The sequence below is a fragment of the Tachysurus fulvidraco genome, chromosome 19 (assembly GCF_022655615.1).
Source record: "Tachysurus fulvidraco isolate hzauxx_2018 chromosome 19, HZAU_PFXX_2.0, whole genome shotgun sequence".
NCBI classification, from domain to species: Eukaryota; Metazoa; Chordata; class Actinopteri; order Siluriformes; family Bagridae; genus Tachysurus; species Tachysurus fulvidraco.
In genome coordinates this window covers 8,487,174-8,506,428 of record NC_062536.1, presented here as the reverse complement: position 1 = coordinate 8,506,428, position 19,255 = coordinate 8,487,174, and the positions used below count along the sequence as shown (strand labels likewise).

General features: G+C 39.6%; 1 protein-coding gene across 4 annotated transcripts in view; it reads right to left on the bottom strand.

Moving 5' to 3' along the window:
- Window positions 1–4,395: 4,395 nt before the first annotated feature.
- Window positions 4,396–19,255, bottom strand: part of usp6nl (USP6 N-terminal like) — a 58,305-nt gene continuing 43,445 nt past the window's right edge. For all 4 annotated transcript variants that reach the window (XM_027166692.2, XM_027166690.2, XM_027166691.2 and 1 more), the window contains 9 exons: window positions 18,568–18,675; window positions 17,292–17,401; window positions 16,859–16,907; window positions 15,498–15,618; window positions 14,894–14,988; window positions 12,820–12,885; window positions 11,939–12,038; window positions 11,677–11,829; window positions 4,396–8,701 (listed from right to left, as the gene is read on the bottom strand). In XM_027166692.2, coding sequence (XP_027022493.1) covers window positions 7,482–8,701; window positions 11,677–11,829; window positions 11,939–12,038; window positions 12,820–12,885; window positions 14,894–14,988; window positions 15,498–15,618; window positions 16,859–16,907; window positions 17,292–17,401; window positions 18,568–18,675 — 2,022 coding nt within the window. In that variant the 3' untranslated portion in view covers window positions 4,396–7,481. The remainder of the gene's footprint in view (window positions 8,702–11,676; window positions 11,830–11,938; window positions 12,039–12,819; window positions 12,886–14,893; window positions 14,989–15,497; window positions 15,619–16,858; window positions 16,908–17,291; window positions 17,402–18,567; window positions 18,676–19,255) is intronic.

Genomic DNA, 19,255 nt, shown 5'->3' with positions numbered 1-19,255 from the left:
AGATGAACAAAATAAGCAAAGAGAAATAATTTTGTTTATCTTGCTTGTAAGAACAGCCTGAAACCAATTATTCCAAAGTGCAGGATTAACTGTCAGCCATTTACTGAATAATGTTTGTCTTGATGTGGTTTTGTTGTTCTCTCTGTCATCTTCACATAAAGCAAACACAGTTAATCAGTACATCAAGAGCTTTTTATGTACAACAAAGATCCTAGTGTCAGAATTATGTTAGCATACTTCTACATGCAGTCTTTTGTTACTGGCATGCGTGTGTATGAAAAGCTTGTAAAGTTTGGATTCGCGGCCGTTTACGTTCTCATGGATAAGCTTCCGCAGTGGAGGGTATGTGTGTGGCCAATTAATCTTTCACTATGGTTAAAATTATCCTTATATTCATTTACCAGATGCTTTAATCTGATGTGAACTGGGTTAGAATGTGAAGTGGGATAGAATACAATCCAAGCGAACAACTCACGAGTCCTCTGATTTAATAATGATGAAAGAAATACATGTATTTGTATTAAAAAAGAAAAGGAAAAAAAAGTTTTTTTAGGGTTTTTAGGAATAGAGAGACAGGAAAATCTAAACAAAAAAATAATAATAATTGTGACCCTTATTTTAGATCATGGTGGTGTTTTTTATATGTATATTTTAAAAGCAGCTTTGAAATCACTGGATTGTTCACCATGTATCTGTATCGCAATAAGCTATAAGAGGGTGTTCCAGTGTGTGTGTTACAGAGATTTAATCATGGGTAACGGTGTTTTTCAGACCTCCTAACTAGTAATAAAAGCACTGTTACGCAGCTTTAAGTGACACTGCTTTTATAACATGGAGGAAATCGATATGTTACAATCCAGCAGTAAGTAATTGCATTTATTATTAATAACATTCAATATAAACAATTATCCTGCTGCACAATACACGGTGATCAGCCATAATATAAAAACCTCTGACAGGTGAAGTGAACAATACTGATTCTCTCATTTCAGCTGGGATAAATTAGGCAGCAAGTGAACATTTTGTCCTCAAAGTTCATTTGTTGGAAGCAGAAAAAAGCAATCGTAAGGATTTGAGCGAGTCTGACAAGGGCCATATTGTGATGGCTAGACGACTGGGTCAGTGCTGGTATTGCAGTATTGGTAGTGGTTACTGGTAGTGGTTATTAGTAGCGGTTATTGGTAGTGGTTACTGGTAGTGGTTATTGGTAGTGGTTATTAGTAGCGGTTATTGGTAGTGGTTATTGGTAGTGGTTATTAGTAGCGGTTATTGGTAGTGGTTATTGGTAGTGGTTATTGGTAGCGGTTATTAGTAATGTTTATTGGTAGTGGTTGTAGCACTTTTGGTAAGTACTACAAGTGCTTCAAGAAGAGACAACTGGTGAACTAGTGTCAAGATCATGGGTGTCCAAAGCTCACTGATGCTTGTGGGGAGCAATGGCAAAGCCCATCTGGTCCAATCCAACTGAAGATCTACTGCAGCACCAATCCCAGCTATGATACAAAGGTGTCAGAACACACAGTGCATCACAGCTTGCTGATAGCTACAGAGCTGCAGATCATTCAGAGTACCTAAGCAGACCAACAGAGGTCTTGTCAAGCTCAGACCTTAGCTATTTTGGGACACAAGTGGGACCTACACAATATTAGGCAAGGGGTTTTAATGTTATTGCTGATTGTAGTCTGTTGACAGTTGGCTTTGTTTGTTAAGCAACATAACAGACAAAAATTAGGGGATTCAAAGACTATTCAAAGATCCAGACCATCTATATTTTGACATATTGAAGCTTTTATGACATTCTCTACAAAATAGTAGTAAAATAAAAAAAAAAATAAAAAACCGTTCAACATCCGTCTAGTCGGGTGAGAGTTTGAGGGCAAATGTATGAACAATAACAGAAAGAAAATTATTTGTCGTGATCATTAGAGAGAGCAATAATAAAAACAAACATGACGGAATTCCTGGAGCGCACAATATAAAAACAGATATGATTCTATTCACTGTACCTCCAGTTCTCGTTATAGGAAAGACAATCCTCACATTTCTTTGAATGTGTCCAGGTGAAATCATGTTGTGGGTGAGAATCGTCTGTGAAGACAGATTTCAAGTGATATACGGTGTATACTGTGGACAGAATAATAATACATTAATACAGAATTTAAATAATGTGGTGCGGTCACTGGTCTGCATATAGAGGACTTTACAATGGCTTTAAAAACTGTTTGTAGAACTGAAATGATCTGTTTTATAAGTATTAATTGCCGCATCGTGTGTCCTTAATGTTGTTTTTGTGTCGTCAAATGCCGTGCTGCCTTATCGCACATGGCCGGCTTGGAAAAGAGATGAATAAAGTTTATGAATAAGAATAAAAAGGTTTCAGTAAATAAGTAAATAAAACTTCTGTCCAAAATATTACTTCAACCACTGAGTTTCTGACATGGAAACTGTACGTCCGTCTTCCGTGATAAAAGAAATGATGAGAGCTCGTATTCACAAAGTGTTCTCAGGAACAAACCTGATTCAACCCTCAGGTAAATTACTGATCCTCTGAGTCAGGTGTGCTGCTGCAGAGAAAACATCAAACACAAAGAAGCACATGGTAACTGAAAGCCTGTAGACTAAACAGAGACGCTGTGGGTTGGGAAGACTGATAAGCTGTTTCCTATACAGTGTAGCAGTCAGTAGAAATTATAGGGGTGTACAGTGATAACACAATCAGAAATAGCTGAACTGTTTACATTATGTTATACCGGTGTACTGTTACAGCTCTGGATGTTTCTTTGGTTTCACTCTGCTGTGTGTTGTTGAGGATTCCTGAAAAAGATCTAGATCCAACGTGGGAATTTAGGATCATGAATGATGTCGTCTGTTTACAAGGATATAAAGGGAGACTGTCGATGTCAATGACGGCAGGTTTGTGCCCATGGTATCAGCCTTGTTGTATATTCCATCTTTGTGCTAGCTTCATACTTTTCTTTCCTCTATGCAAGACTTTATTACTTTATTATTAGCAGTATGCTAGCTTTGTAACTCTGGTGTACAATGTTTATATGTATACATATACATTTTATAGCAGCTTCTTTGTACATAAACATTCGATGTAGATCATATATCAGACATCATAAGCTGCACTCTGTAAATAATGGATAAAGACAGTACTGATAGCTTACTTTTCTTCCAAGTTATCATTTATATTGGGAGAAAGAAAACAGAAATAGAAAAATAGAGAAGGTACTTTAATAATTCTCTTGACGTTAATCGCCGTTATGTTATTTTCCAGAAACAAATTTTCCCTACATTTCAGTGAAAATTGTGAAATCTGGTGTCTGGGTTTTTCTGATACAACGCGCCTGATGTTAACTCATTTTTGAGATAAAATAGGTAAAGAGGATTATACAGAAAAAAAGATACTAAATAATTTCCAACTAAATAAACGAACACGACTCTATAAACTGAATGATCGCTTTTGTCATATATTGATAAGCTCTTCTATCACACGTTTTAAGAGATCTTATATGTGTCAGACACGTTGAGGTTGCGATGTATTGTCAAATACCCCCGGTCTTTTAAAGACAGAAGACATTTTACACCACAAAAATACACAATGAAGTAAAGACTTTCCAGTACAAGAAACCAGTCTGTCCGTTAGTGCTTATTTTACATGTCCTTTCCGCTATACACAGTTTTTAAAACACGTGTCGAGCTCTTAACCTGAACAGTATCTATTTCGATTGTTAGTATACGGCCATTGGACTGTCGGCATTCATTCCTTCATTTGTTGGACTGGTTGACGAGGTAATAATAATACAACTGTTGGTGACTTATAGACTCAGGGGTCTAAGGCCTTCATCTCTTCCAACTTTAGCAACACCCCTGGTCAGAAAGCCTGTCATTGTACAGTAGCTTAACTAGTTGAAATGGGATGAATGTTTGAGTACTGGCACTGATTTAACTATTTTAGACTTTTTTTTGGTAAACAGGGAATTTTGCACTCGTTAGACTGAATAATTTTGTCAGACACAAAATCTGGAAAGAACACATCAATCCTTATAGATTGATCATAGACATGGTAGTGGGGGTCTAGTGTCTGGCGCAGGGATGAGTATATCAGATGCAGTGATGTCACTGCTGGGAAGAGTAAGAAATATTCAGCCAACAGCAGGGGAGAGGAGAATTAACACTCTGTACATCTACAATTTGGACCAACAATGTACATAGGTATGTATCAATCTGTCACGAGTTTGTCTCATTATGTCTGTCTATACAGCCATCTTGTGGCTAAAAGAGCGCATTGTAAGTTCTCTGGATTTCTCATGTTTCTCAAATTTCTTCTTATCATTCCTCTTATTATTATTACTATTATTTTATTATTAACATGACACTCGGACAACATGATTTGAATGGCAAACCATCTGGAGAGTTTTTATTAGACAGTCATTTTTGATCGTCAATTTGTATTTAGTAGTTTAACCAAAACAAAAAAAACAACAACAAAAAAAAAAACAATCCTCCTGCTTGATTAATCACAAATGAAACTCTGTATCAAAACATACTGTTCTTGAACAATATATACATATACACACAAACTCAGGCCTGAAGTAGCACTAATGATACAAAGGTGTATGGGAATACATGAGTCAGCCTGAGAGTTGTGCTTAGTAGGTTCCACATGATGTGTGTATTTTTATATCAGCAGGAATATTCTGCATTATTAGAGTTATTAGAGCATGTTTGTGTAAAGAAACGTGAGTTTCATTAAAAATGGAAATGTGATGTACATTATGTTTAAAAATAAAAAAGTGTGTGTTACAGTAGTCTGTTTGGTGAGGGGCTGACATACGGTGTGTGTGTGTGCAACAGATATGAGACATTTAATAATAAGTTAATATCCAGTGAAAAGGCTAGCTGGGGAATACAGCATAGGCTCCGTTCCAATCAAACTGTACCCTTCAATATGTCTCCTAAACACTTCAGCCTGGTGAATCCCCATAGCACTCATCCTCATCATCATTAAAAACAAACAAACAAAAAAAAACCAAAACAAATAAACACACAACATTTATGCAGTGCAGTAAACACAGAGATGTTCATGTTAGCAAGAGGAATATCGGGGACCAGCTCAAGATTGTATACATGTCATTACATCCTCTTTACTTACATCCAGGATATTTACAATGTCCTTATTTTGTGTACAAAAGCCAGAAAAGCTGTTAGCAGTTCCAGACTGGGCCATTAGCATCCAGGCTAATGAAGAGGAATGTGTCACTTTAAATGCAGTATATTTACTGAATAAAAAAATAATAATAAATCATTCATTTCATTGCACAAAACAAAGAAATTCCACAAATAAAAGTAAAACATTTGCCTAATTATGGTAATACATGGACTTTAAAATCTGTAGACTTGTACACAAATTCTCAGGGAACGCATCACTGTTTCTGCAGAACTCCTCTACAGATACTCCTTAATCACTAAAGTTTACTGCAGATAATAACGGTCGCTCAAACTGATTTAAAGGATATTGATCTGAGATGTTTTACTGTGATTGGTTCAAAGCACTAATATGTTTGAGATCAATTTACCAGCTGTTCTTCTTGAATGGAAAAAATTGTACATAGTGAATGGTAAAAATCGTCAAATACGCTGTTACCGAGTTCGATTTTAGCTGCTTGCTGATTTTGATTTCTCAGGCTGCAGCATTAACAGTGAAGTTTAAAAGAAAGAAAGAAGAAAAAAAATATGGTAGTCCTTGTTTCAAATACACACCAAGTTGCCAGTTAATTAGGTACATCTAAAAGTTTCTATCTAGCACCTTAGTGCGTTCTTTGTGTTGCTTTAAATCAGGAGTTTCCACTTCTGCTGCTGCTACTGCTGTGGGTGCAGATTTTCATCCAGGTAAACACCTCACCTGAGTTTATTAAAGGCTGAGATCATCTGATTAACCAGCTGGAGTCCGATCCTGTAGCTCCGGCTTGATTGAAATGAAAACCTGCACCCACGCCAACCCTTTTGCAGATAAGTTTGAACACCCCTGGTATAAAGGATCCGTGTAGAACCCTACAACGGAGAGGTCCCCTTTCAGAAAACGTTCCAAGATAAGAACATAGAAGAATAAGGGTAACATTATTATGTAGCTTTATGAAAGCTCGAGTCTCTCTCTACAGCGTCAGTATTATTAAAAAGGATAAATGATCAGTGTATATTCATAGCAGGTAGAAGCATCATGTGTATCATAAGCGGGATCCTCCCCAAGCCTGAGACTGCAGCTTGTATGCCGTAAGATATACTGTAGTCAGTGCCTTGATGTTTACTGCGTTCATTCATTCTGATGATTTTATGAAAACAATAAGAACAGAAGGAGCAGGTGGGATTTAAAAAAAAATAAAAAATACACACACCTCTAGCTATACATAGCTAATAAACTGGCATCTTGGTGTATATTGACTAAATAAAGCTAAATTACTGAGTTATATATAAAGATATTGCTATTTGCGAAGATGATGATAGTGTTTTGATGCTTTACTTTCTTTTCCAGAGCAGCTTTTGTAACAAAACCACCCCTAACCTGAGTGTATTCTGGGACTATAACAAAGCAGACAGACCGAGACATTTTCTGGAAAGACTTGAGCTGGAGGTTTGAAATGAGCTGCTATTGCTTGTCAATAGCGTTTCAATAGGGTTTCATACGATGACCAAACTCTCTGGATTGTCACAGTTATAACGTACTCCTCACTTTTACTGCATATATCATTGAGAGAAAGAAAGAAATCCCTCCATACCGAAGGAAAAAAATGTACATTTTGTGGTTCGTGCAAAAACGAAATATGTAGAACTGGGACTTGTGTCTGTTCTAATCTGAGCTCATTCTTTTCATATTCAAAACCCTACGTAATAAACCGAGCTCAAAAATATGTATACACTATATACATATAAAGACTTTATGCTCATGGAAAACTAAATTATTAAAAATAATGTGGGATTTTCTTTTCTCTCCAATTCACGCTATTGACAAGCATGGTTAAATACATAGAAAAACACTTTCTGTACAATATTAAATGTAAAAATCTTGAAAATAAAGTGTTGCTGTTAATTAGGATTAAGCAAAGAAAACAAATAGAACGAAATAAAAACAACAAAATGGGTTGATCATTAGAAACACCTGGAGCTGGTGGAAGCTGCCAAGTGGGTTCAGTAAAGATGCCGAGGGCAGAGAGTCCCACTGAGAAAACACACAGAACAAACCAAACAGAGCTCTCTCTCTCACACACACACAAACACACACACTTTTTCTAGATAATCAGATAATCAATTCTATTTGCCATCCATCCATCTCACTAACACTCACTTTTTTCCTCCATGTCTCCTAGTCACATTTTTTAAAGTCCATTTCTTACTCTTCTCTCTCACACTACACTTACTTTCTCTCTCTCACACTACACTTACTTTCTCTCTCTCTCACTTTCTCTCTCTCTTTCTCTCTCTCAGAGCAGCATGGACTCTTGCATGGCGAAGGCCTCTTGTCGATAATGAACTCCTCCGAACACTGTCGGCATCTGTTTCCTGCTGGTCACAGCTCTGTTGTGCATCACGTTGTCTGAGATGGGCATTGGTGGGAAGCTGAACTCCTGGCCATGGTGTACAGGTGAGAGCTGGGCTTTGTTAAAGCTTGTTGAGCGGGGTAACCCGCCCGGAATACGCAGGGACGCCCCATCCACATCCATCTCACCGTGCCAGCCTTGGCTTTGCCAATGCCTCTCATAACGCTGATCTGCATGCCGAGTGGGCTGCCTCTGAAAATAGCCGCTTTCAACAAGGCTGTCCATCTGCCCTACAAAATCGGCATTTATCGGCTGACGCCGATATGAGTTGTAGCTGTTATTTATCAGGGATTTTTCTGGTGAGCGATTTGGAGGTGTGGAGCGTACCGTTGTACCGTATGCCCTCTCATCATATGATCTTCCATACGCTCGGTTTTCCGGCTGCATTTTCGGATAGGGGGAATAAACAGGCATCATACCTGGGGTGTAGTGTAAATCCTGTCGGGGGTCAGGCATCAAGTGAACAGGTGGATTTTTAGGAATTCTGAAAGTTGGAGCAGTGATACCACCACTAGGGGGCCTTGTAGGGCTTTCTTGTTTAACAGATGGTGCAACGTACTGACGAGTAGGTTCGGAAACTGCCGTAAAAACTGGAACGTCTACAACATCTCCATCAGACACTGGGACATTGTCGTACTGTGAGGCGTTGGAGCCACGGTCAGCACCGGGCATGAAGCCTCTAGAGCGTGGGTGATGATGACGTAGCTGTTCACTGGCCACTGATGTGACAGGAGAAGAGGGTACCGTGCTGTTGATCATAGCCGCTAGTCTGCCCTCAGATGGTTTTACCCATCGTGGCCCAATGTCTCTGCGCCCACTAAGACCTACGTTCAAGTTCTGGCTCGATTGCGTGTGCGTCTTTCCTCTCTCGTTGGGCGTGGCTTCTTTGCTCCCCTCCCGTTTGTCTACCTTTTGTGCCATTTTATCTGCCGGGTCTTTTTTCTCTCCATTTGCTGAAACCACTGTTTCCGTAATGGCTGTGCTCGGGGACGCCGGTACCTCCATCCGCCCGTTAGCGATGTGATTGGCTTTCTCTGGCGCCAATCCCTCAGGCTCAGGTGGAAGCTGACCCAGTGGCTTTGTGGGAAACTCCTCATCTTTACCTATACAGGAGAACACAGGGAAGCCAATCAGAGCACAAGCACATAATCAATGACGAACCACACGTAGCATGTTAACAGAAAAGGACAGAAAATGACAAATAGCATTTTTCAACCTAGTCTCTATTCAGCTCGCTTTTCTACTCATTCTCTGTAGTGTGTGAGAGATTTCCATGCACGAGAATTTCAGCACATTCTCCTGTTCTGAGAAAACTATAATAATAATAATAAAAAAAAATGCACATCTCCAAGTGATAATGGATCCACAATATAACAAACAAGGATGAATGTCTCACCAAAGCTGCTTTTGTACACTTTTTGTGTAGACCAATACAATATAAAGTAATTTTGCTCTCCTTTAAGGTTCCCTAAAGCACCATGAGACCATTCACTCATTCACACAATCTTAATTCCCTAACAACTGCCTATAGATTTGCATTCTATGTAAGTTTTATACAATGATCTACATTAAGATTAACATTAATCACACTACAGAGCCACCATACTGACGAGGGAGATACCGATTAGGTTGAAAAACGCTGGAGTGTTTGAAGAGTTTCATTCCAAAAAAGTTGGATATCTAGTATTAGACCTTTTTGTCATGAAAAAGTACGACATTCTACACGTTCATTTGAACGAACTTAAGCTCAGGCGTGTGTAAGGACATATATAAATGTATTCAAACAGATTCAAATAAAAAAGAAAAGAAATACAAACTGCTTATTTATTTCGATCAGGAAAAAAAAAATCTCATGAGACTGAATTTTAAAACCCTGGATGAATAAAATGTAAACATTAAAAATACACAATTAATAGAAATGTATATCGAGACCAGAATCAGCAAACGTGTCCTGCATAGTTTAATTCAAATAGTTTCGCATTTGAATGAAATGCTGAGGTAAAGTTTTAATGTGTGTCCTTTCACGCTGCCTCGGGTGTGACCCTCCTGTCATTACAGATATCACTTGTTTTTTTGCAAAGAAACTCCTCCTCGACCAACTGAGTAAACATACATACAGTATTTGTTTGTTATGTGATCACATATACTTACTACATATGAGCTAAATGACAGAAACACAAAGTGAAGATTTGGTGTGTAATGCATTTTGGAACCTCATTTCATAAATCACACACAGCTCTGCAAACACAATACTATTCAACTTAAACAAAACAGTGAAGTGGAAGCAGTCATGCAGCGGGTCATCCTTCGGAGAATCAAAATGAAAAGGTTAGTATCCACATTCACTGTGAAGGGGGGGAAAAAAAGTCAAGCGACAGCTCTCACCACATCAAATACAAGACATTGGGAAACAAACATTGATCACAGAGTCATCGAAAATAATGTGAGGCCCAAGTAAAAGAGAGCAGGATGTGCTGAGGAGAGCCTCACGTGAGCAGACGGACGAGTGACACACGGGCAGGTACACGAGAAAAACACAAACATGAATGGCTCAAATCTGTGTGGAGCTTATGTCCATAGAATACGCACTTAAAGTAGACTGGATAACAACAACAAAAAGTGTCCAAATACTTCTTTGTTTTTTAAATCTCTTCTCTAAATTCCAAGATCATCAGAGATTTTTATAATATCTTGTAATACTTATTTATTTATTTCTAGGTTTTTTTTTTTAGATTTTCGATATTTGTGTCGTATTCATTCACTATTTTTTAAAATAAAATAGCTCACACACACCCACTCCCACTCTCGCACCCACTCCCACTCTCGCACCCACTCCCACTCTCGCACCCACTCCCACTCTCGCACCCACTCCCACTCTCGCACCCACTCCCACTCTCACTCCCACTCTCACACCCACTCCCACTCTCACACCCACTCTCACACCCACTCCCACTCTCACACCCACTCTCACTCCCACTCTCACACCCACTCCCATTCTCACACTCACTCCCACTCTCACACCCACTCCCATTCTCACACCCACTCCCACTCACTCCCACTCACACCCACTCTCGCACCCACTCCCACTCTCACACCCACTCTCACACCCACTCCCATTCTCACACCCACTCACACTCTCACACCCACTCTCACACCCACTCCCACTCCCACTCTCGCACCCATTCCCACTCTCACACCCACTCCCACTCTCACACCCACTCCCACTCTCACACCCACTCCCACTCTCACACCCACTCCCACTCTCACACCCACTGTGGTCTTGTGGTCATATTTGTCACAGAAAAAGGAATAACAAATACAGCGGCTTTGTCACTGACAAAAGGACAGACGGCAGGATGTGTATGAGCATGAGTGTGTGTTCAGTTTGCAGGGTGCAGAAGGCAAGGTGTGGGACACACAGGAGGATGACTGACACACAGATACCGTTGCCCACCGGTTGCGTTTGATGGAGGGGGTTTTGTCCCCTTTTGTCCCAACTGCACTATTGTTGACTGGAGCCCATTCGGAGGGAGAGAACAAGAAGATCAAGAGTCAGACAGATTAGATAAGATAGAGAAGTTTAGACAAGAAGAGCAGACGAGAAGATCGAGAGTGTGAAGCATCCGAGAGAAGATCAAATAAGAAAAAAATGAGAACAAGGTGGTTCCATTAGGAGAAAAATACATCAGAAGAAATTAAGTCTGTGAGATGATCATACAAGGGTAAAAAAGTAGAAAAAGCAAGAATGAGATTAGACCAGATGTGGGGAAATTAAATTAAACACCCAGAAGCTCAGAAATAATGCACTGTAGCAGTCATATATATGTACTGTGTATGTGTTGGTGTGTGCAGATGTGTGTATCAACACTAGTATATGTGATGAATATGAGACATACATATTAACAAATGAATAAATATTATATATTACTATAATATGATACTTTCTCATCTGAGTAGAAAGCAAATCCCGTCGTGTGTGTGTGCTTATGCAAAGGCACATTCATTAGTGTCTTCTAAGAGCTACTACACGTTCATGAAGCACTCTTCTCACTGCCACATGTGAGCATGTGACTGTTACCTGGAGCAGGAAGCTCTAGTTTGGAGCGTCTGAGCTCAGACATGGAACTCTGGAGCTGCTCGATTACATAGTCGTCGTCGAAGAAGAAATCTTTCGAGAGAGTAGCTTGGAGGAACTCCACAAGGTCCTCCATGGAAAACTTCATAAGGGTCTCTGGGCACACACAAACACAGACTGTTTTGGTATTGGTGTACTTGCGGATGACTGTATGTTCTCGTAAGGTTTTTTTTTTTATTTCACAAACACACAGAGATGCTATTACTTTTGTGAAGCTTGAGGATGGTGTAGGACATCGCAGGGAGAACTCTCTCCCCCTCTAGAATGTAGATGTCCCATATTCTGAGGGTTAATGTGAAAGGGGTCTGTCAAACACACACACACACACACACACACACACACACACACACACACACACACACACACACACACACACACACACACACAGTATTTATTGTCAGAATAAATCTGCAGTATCTATTTGCTAGCTGATTGGGGCTTTTTCTCCTTTTCATTTCCTTATCAATTATTCATAAGCTACAGGTGTTATGGGGAAGCCCCGCCCCTACAAAGAGCCCCAGGGGGCGGAGCCACATTATACAACCTTGTTAGGGGTATGTTGATATAACGTTGTGATGTTAGTGTTGATTTTGTATAACGATGTCACAATAACGTTTCTTCCTGATGCAGTATTTTGTCTGTCTCAACCTCTTTAACCCCTCTCTCTCTCTAAACACACACCTCATCTGTCTCTCTTCCCACCCTCTCTCCATCTGTGACACTATCCCTCTCTATCCATTGTCCTGTCTGTTTCTCCTTCACATTTTCTTCCTGACTGTATCCATGTCTATATCTGTTTCTCTGTCCATACCTGCTCTTCTCTCCTTCTGTCTTTCTCTCCTTTAGACTCTTTCGCCAAGTCTGCCTAAAATGATATTCTAGAAGTTTCCCGAACTGAATAACTAAATCCTTGCACCACTGCTGCCGTCTTAGATGCCATTTAATGTCGTCCTCTACAAAGATAAGAGCTTGGGAAAATAAGTCACTGAACATATTATATATGTTATTATAATTTTCAGCCCTAACGTCAAGTAATCGACTGGTTTGAAAGCTGGTTTGAGAAGGCAGTGTGTGTGAGACTCTTACCCGATCCAGAAAGCACTGAAAGAACCACTTCATGGTATAGAGGCTGGTGAAAACCTCCTGGTTGTCCTGTCGAGGAAAACACAACACCACAGTTAAAAAAATGTCAAAAATCGCACACTAAAAAGCATTTTGTAAAGGGATTATTCAACAGCTGAATTTCCATGTCCTGACACAGAGCTTCAGCTACACGCAGGTTTGTTATGACATTTTCTAACCCAACCTACAATTCTCTACTCTAGTTGTTTCATGTTTATTCCTGTGTTTAGTTTAGAACTCTGCTGTTCCTGGGGCTCATTAAATTCTACAATGACTATATTCATGTACATAAATTCCACAACACACAATAAATATTTACTATAAATATTTACTATAAATATTTACAGCCACTGTACACCCACAATACATAAACACTGAGCAGCAGCAGTTTGTTACACTATTGTACATGCTAGGCTTACTCTGCTAAAAAGAGACTTGTTAATTAGCTTAAGTGAATCTGTTCACACACACACACACACACACACACACACACACACACACACACACACACGCACACGCACACGCACACACGCGCGCGCACACAGACTAATGAGTTCCAATGTATTATTAATGTTACCTTTCATCACTTATCTTACCTATTAATTAATCATCCATCGACATTTAGCTGAGCTTAAGTGAGATGTGTTTTCAGAGTTTCTATTCTAATTCATACAATAATCATTTAATTTGGGATTCCAGAGTTTAAAATTTTTTTACCTTGGTCATGTCGGATTTTCATTTCTGTTAGTGAGGCGCTTGTTCTAATAGATTATTATATTTACATTACAACGTGAGTGTAATCACATGTTCTATGGTGACGCTATCTGTTCTTTAATAAATGTACAGTATTTTCCGCACTATAAGGCGCACCGGATTATGCGGCGCAGTCTCAATTACGGCTCTATGTCTGTACTTAACCCATACATAAGGTATTATAAGGCGCATGCTAAAACATACGGTCTACAAAAAAGGTAACAGAAGCAAAACAGTGAGTTTAGTTGAACTTTATTCTACTATTTAACAACAACACACATTATTTTTTAATCAATCTTCTCCCACAAATCCATCAAAGTCCTCATCTACTGTGTCTTCTTAACTTGGCGCAGTACATTTTCTTGCTTCCTCCACTTCCGAACCATAGATACATTGGTGTTGAATACTTTCAGCTGCTCTATTCCCATTTACAACCGTGTAACTGTAGCCTGTAGTTTGTATCGTGCCTCGTAAGCATCTGATTTTTATTGGCGGATGGCAAACCAACTTAAGGTGCATTTACCGCCACCTACTGGACTGGAGTGTGGAGCGCATAATGGTTAGGAAGAAACAAATGTTGTTTTGCAACATACTGGTAGTATACCTACAGGAGGAGGTAAGCGTACGTACTGTACGTATTACGTAATGTTCTCTGATTGGTTTATCGTTGCCAGCGTACGTACTGTACGTATTACGTAATGTTCTCTGATTGGTTTATCGTTGCCAGCGTACGTACTGTACGTATTACGTAACGTCCCTGTGTCAGCGGGAAATGGTCGGACAGTCAATCAAACGGAGCGCTTACCAAAGTCACACAACATTTTTACAGATTTTTGGAACTCGGTGCACACATAAGGCGCACCGGGTTTTTAGGCGCACGGCCGATTTTTGAGAAAATTTAAGGCTTTTAGGTGCGCTTTATAGTGCGGAAAATACTGTATATAAAATGTTAATGTAAATTGCTGTGTTATAAGGAATAAGACACTTTAAGATGTGAACCTTGTACTGCACGGCCTGTTGAGTTACTCAGTTGCTCATGTGATGATTGTGTTGCTGATGAAATGATGCCTTTTTTTCTTTTGACTAACTGGCTATTAGTGCATGTGAGATTCTAACACAAGTTTTCATCTATATTACGATCTCTATCTATATGAGCCTGTATCTCTATACTATGAGGACCATAAAATGCAAATGGAACTTGTGTATTTAATTTAAGGTGTGTGTGTGTGTGTGTGTGTGTGTGTGTGTGTGTGTGTGTGTGTGTGTGTGTGTGTGTGTGTCTTACCAGATGCTGTTTAAGTTTAGGCATCATCTTCTTTAGAATACGGTCATGGTGCTCTTGGAAGCGTAGCAGCTTTGGAAAGCCTGGCACAAAAAATCCTTAACAAACACACACAGACACACACTTTAGTGCTATTATGTTATTTAGGATCGGTTGTGTATTATCAATGCTTTGCAGAAGTACTCATCCCGTGGAGTTTTTACCCAAATTTTCTATAGTTAGAAGCAGGAAATAAAAGATAAAAGCAAGGTAATATGGCATAAATCTACACAGAACACTAGATGAAAACATCTAAAAAAAAAACCGTTTTCGAAAAAATAAATAAATAAATAATAGAAGTGGTAATTGCATGAGTATAATTGCATGTTTTGGTGCAACAAGATCACTAAACCTAATATAGTAAAGCTTCACATAGTAATTTAGAACAAATCCACACATCCCCCCAACATATTTAATCGTTTTATCCTAATGATATGAAATTTGTCCAATTCTCATTTTTTAAACTAAATATAAGCATTTGGTCAGTTGTGTTATAGCTGTGCATAATGTGTGTTCATGTATCGTGTAGAAATTGTTTGTGTAGAGATGTGTGTGTGTGTATAAGTACCATGCATTGTATGTCTCTGTCCTGAGAGCAGCTTGACCAGAGCCCAGAATGCATCTTCTTCATTCATGTAAATCAGGAGGAGAGCAGTGATCTGGCTCATACCTTGACAATATCCCACCTCCTACACACACACACACACACACACACTAGTAGGATATTTCCTTTGAGCCATGCTTCAGTACAGTGTTGAAAGATCCTAGTTATGTACAGCCATAATTTCATATTCTCTCAAGTATACAGTGCCTAATACATCTGTTTCCTGAAGTGTGTGAGACCTTCAATTGCTGTTAAGCAAATGCATGAGCCTGAAATGATCCCATATGAATTTTGAGACCTGCCAAGAGCAGCTGCAGTTCCAAAACTGTGCACCAGCACATTATATAGTCTAATGCATCAGCTTAACATGCATGAATTCGTCCTCTCACTGAATATGAGTTAATGAGTTTGCCTCATTAAGGATGTGCAACTCACCAACCGTGTCACAAAATTTACACTGAGAAACAAAGACAGTTGCGGTTAGAGCACAAGGTCAGCCATGATACAGGGCCTACATTACACCATGGATCTGTACATATATCTCACTAGAAATCTCTCACTAGAAATCTCTGGAAGACAGTGTTAGGCTTAACTTGTACTAGGTGTAGATTATCATCTCTGTTCACCTCTGATCTAGCGATGTGCCAATACCTTGATCAAATATGACCTTTTTTCAGTCTGACTGACTATAATTCTAAAACAGAGATTTTTCTTTATGTTGCCTGTTCCCATCATGCCTTTAACATAGCAACAGAAATATGCATCAAGCTGGCTTGTGTACAGTGAAGATGTCCGTAATCAAAAGTTTATGTACAGTGAATTAGAACAAATCTGTAAAAAAAAAAAAAAAAAGGAGAGAATGTGCGTTAGATGACCACTAGATGGCAGATCAGTGGGGTTTCTCAACTATTTTTGAGATGGAATATCACCATAAATGTGCTACATGTCATACAAACCAGCTCGTCATTGTCCATTGCCGTGGGTGAAACAATTTGATCAAACTGCTCCTGACATTGGGTCACATATCACTGTACTGCCCCATGTTGTGTTAATTTCGCAAATGTTCACAATCAAACAGTGATCACAATTCTGTGCTCTCTCTCTCTCTCTCTCTCTCTCTCTCTCTCACGCACACACACGCACACACACACGCACACGTTCGGTTTCTCTCGTTCTCTCTGTAACTGTACGCATACACTTATTACCCAGATTAATGCAATTCCGTGCTCAGAGTAGCAGTCTTGATCTCAGCGTTAATTAAGCTCTCTTCTGAATCAAGTCAGTGAGTCAGAGATAAGGATGGTGCAGATGTTGCAGTGACTCACCCTGTTGTACATAGAGTATGCCGTGAGGACGTGGAAGAGGTCCTGCTGCCTAGAAATGCAAACATGACCACACACGTTTCAATAAATAAAAATGGTCTTAGAAAAAGGTCTAATTAGCGCGCACACATTTAATTTGTTTGCCTGTGTGTGTTAGACAAACAGGCACCACACATTGGAAAAACCACCCGAGCAACATTTATTCTACTCCCAATCTTCCCGTCTGCACATCTTTCATTCTCTTTCCCTTTCTATCCCTCTTTCAACTGTACTGCATGTTATATATATATTATTATGTTCTATAAAAATGCTGTAGAGTATCAACTGCAATGTGTGAGTGTGTTTGTGTGTGATAGAGAAAGAGAGGGAGGGAGAGAGAGAGAGAGAGAGAGAGAGAGAGAAAGTGAGGTGACATATGAGTGTGTACATCACACACTTGACGTCATAGCGGCGCATAAACATGATGTGGTCTCTGTATGTGCGGTTCACGTCCAGATCTATTTGACGAATATCAGGAGACAAGCATCTTGCTCTCATCTTCAGCTTCTGCAGACAGAGATTAAGAGAGAGAGAGAAAGAGAGGGGGAGAGAGAGAGAGGTATAAAAGAGATCACATTAATAAAAATGAACTTTAACTAAATAAAATCAACACTGCGGCTGACATAGCAATCCTACAGCAGAGAGGAGGGCAGTCTGCAGTGCCATCAGCGTGCGCGCACACACACACACACACACACACACACACACACACACACACACACACACACACACACACACACACACACACACACACACACACACACACACACACACACACACACACACGCACACACACGCACGGCTGAAAGTTTCATTCCTAACTGTGCCAGGTGTTTCTTTTCAGAAAATTACTGCTGAGTGTATTCTCTGTAGCTTTGCAATAGAGAAGTACTGCATTTTAGACTACAGGAAGGGAGAGTCAGGATGGCTGATTATGAATGCTACAATTTATAGTGTGTGTGTGTGTGTGAGGCTGCAGACCACTCTGCAGGTCTACAGTTGTAGGTGAAGTTGTTCAGTTACTGAGTGATTTATATGAAAGTAGCAACATGTTTAATTACATTTTTTGAGTGTCTTAAGTGTGTATCAATAAGTGTGTAAATCTGTAGAAATCTGAAATGTCTTGTCAACTCTGAGTTCAGCAAGTGACAACAAATCAACATGGCTGCTCACAGCATCAACAGTAAACAACTTTGACCTTTAAATGTGTTACACTGTAAATGTGAGCATTTGTATTAATCACAATCCAAACTGGTCTGACTTCCTAATTCCACGTTATTGTGTCCAGCTTTGTGATCTGTACGCTCTGCTTTAACAGATCGTCTGCCAAAGCTTGTACCGTCGAGTCAAAGAATTGTCACAGAACGCTGACTAACCAAGCCGTAACATGTATAGTCATATAGCACTATTGCATTCGGGTACTCGGTTTGACCTGGAAGTAGGGGAGGCAATAAAACTTGGACTCGATGTGAAATTGAAGGATAAAAGTTAAAACTAGCCGTTACATTTCTCTGAGATTGTTAAACATTGTCATGCAGCACTGATGAACAGATTAGCAGAATCACTAAGCATATCACAAATCTATCAATAAAAACATTAACATCCTTCAGGGTGGATTTTTCCTTTAATAAGTATGCAGGTAGGTGTGTGTTTGTGTGAGCATGTGTGTATACCTCGTAGAAGTCCTTCTTCTCCTCTTTTATTTTGGGGACGTCAAGGAGGAGACTCCAGACCTGTCCTCGAAGCTGTAGTGGGATTCCTTTATAGATCCTCCTTACCAGCTGTGAACACACACACACACACACACACACACACAGCATTTTGTTTTTAGCAATAAGAAGATTAGCTGTATCTTATACTACCATGTGCATGTTCTTGTGCAATATAAGTTTTAGTGAAGTTTATAAGTAGTAGGCACAAGAACATAAATGCTTATTGCTCCATCCCCTGTACTAAAATCACATCAGATATGTCTAGGTTTCGTTTCAGCTTTGCGGGAAATGCTGCTCGTGCTGCCTGAGCCATCGTATGATTAAACACCACACGTTACAATCAGAGATATTTTTGCTCGGGATATATATGGGATGTGTACGGTTCCTCGAGACGCACACTGTTATTACTGTAAGCATTTCAAATCACCGTCATCCTGTTTTAGATGAAAAGGTTGCATTATGCTCTCTCTCCAGCTCAGAACAGAACCGGGGCTTTTCTAAATCTTGTCCAGCCAGTCTGGATTAACAATAATTTGAATTTAAGGTATGCTTGTGTTAACTATGATTACTGCATATACAGAGCAGGAACACTGGACATATACCTTCTACACTGCTCTAAGGTGGTTACAGTGTCCGCCTGTATAACTAG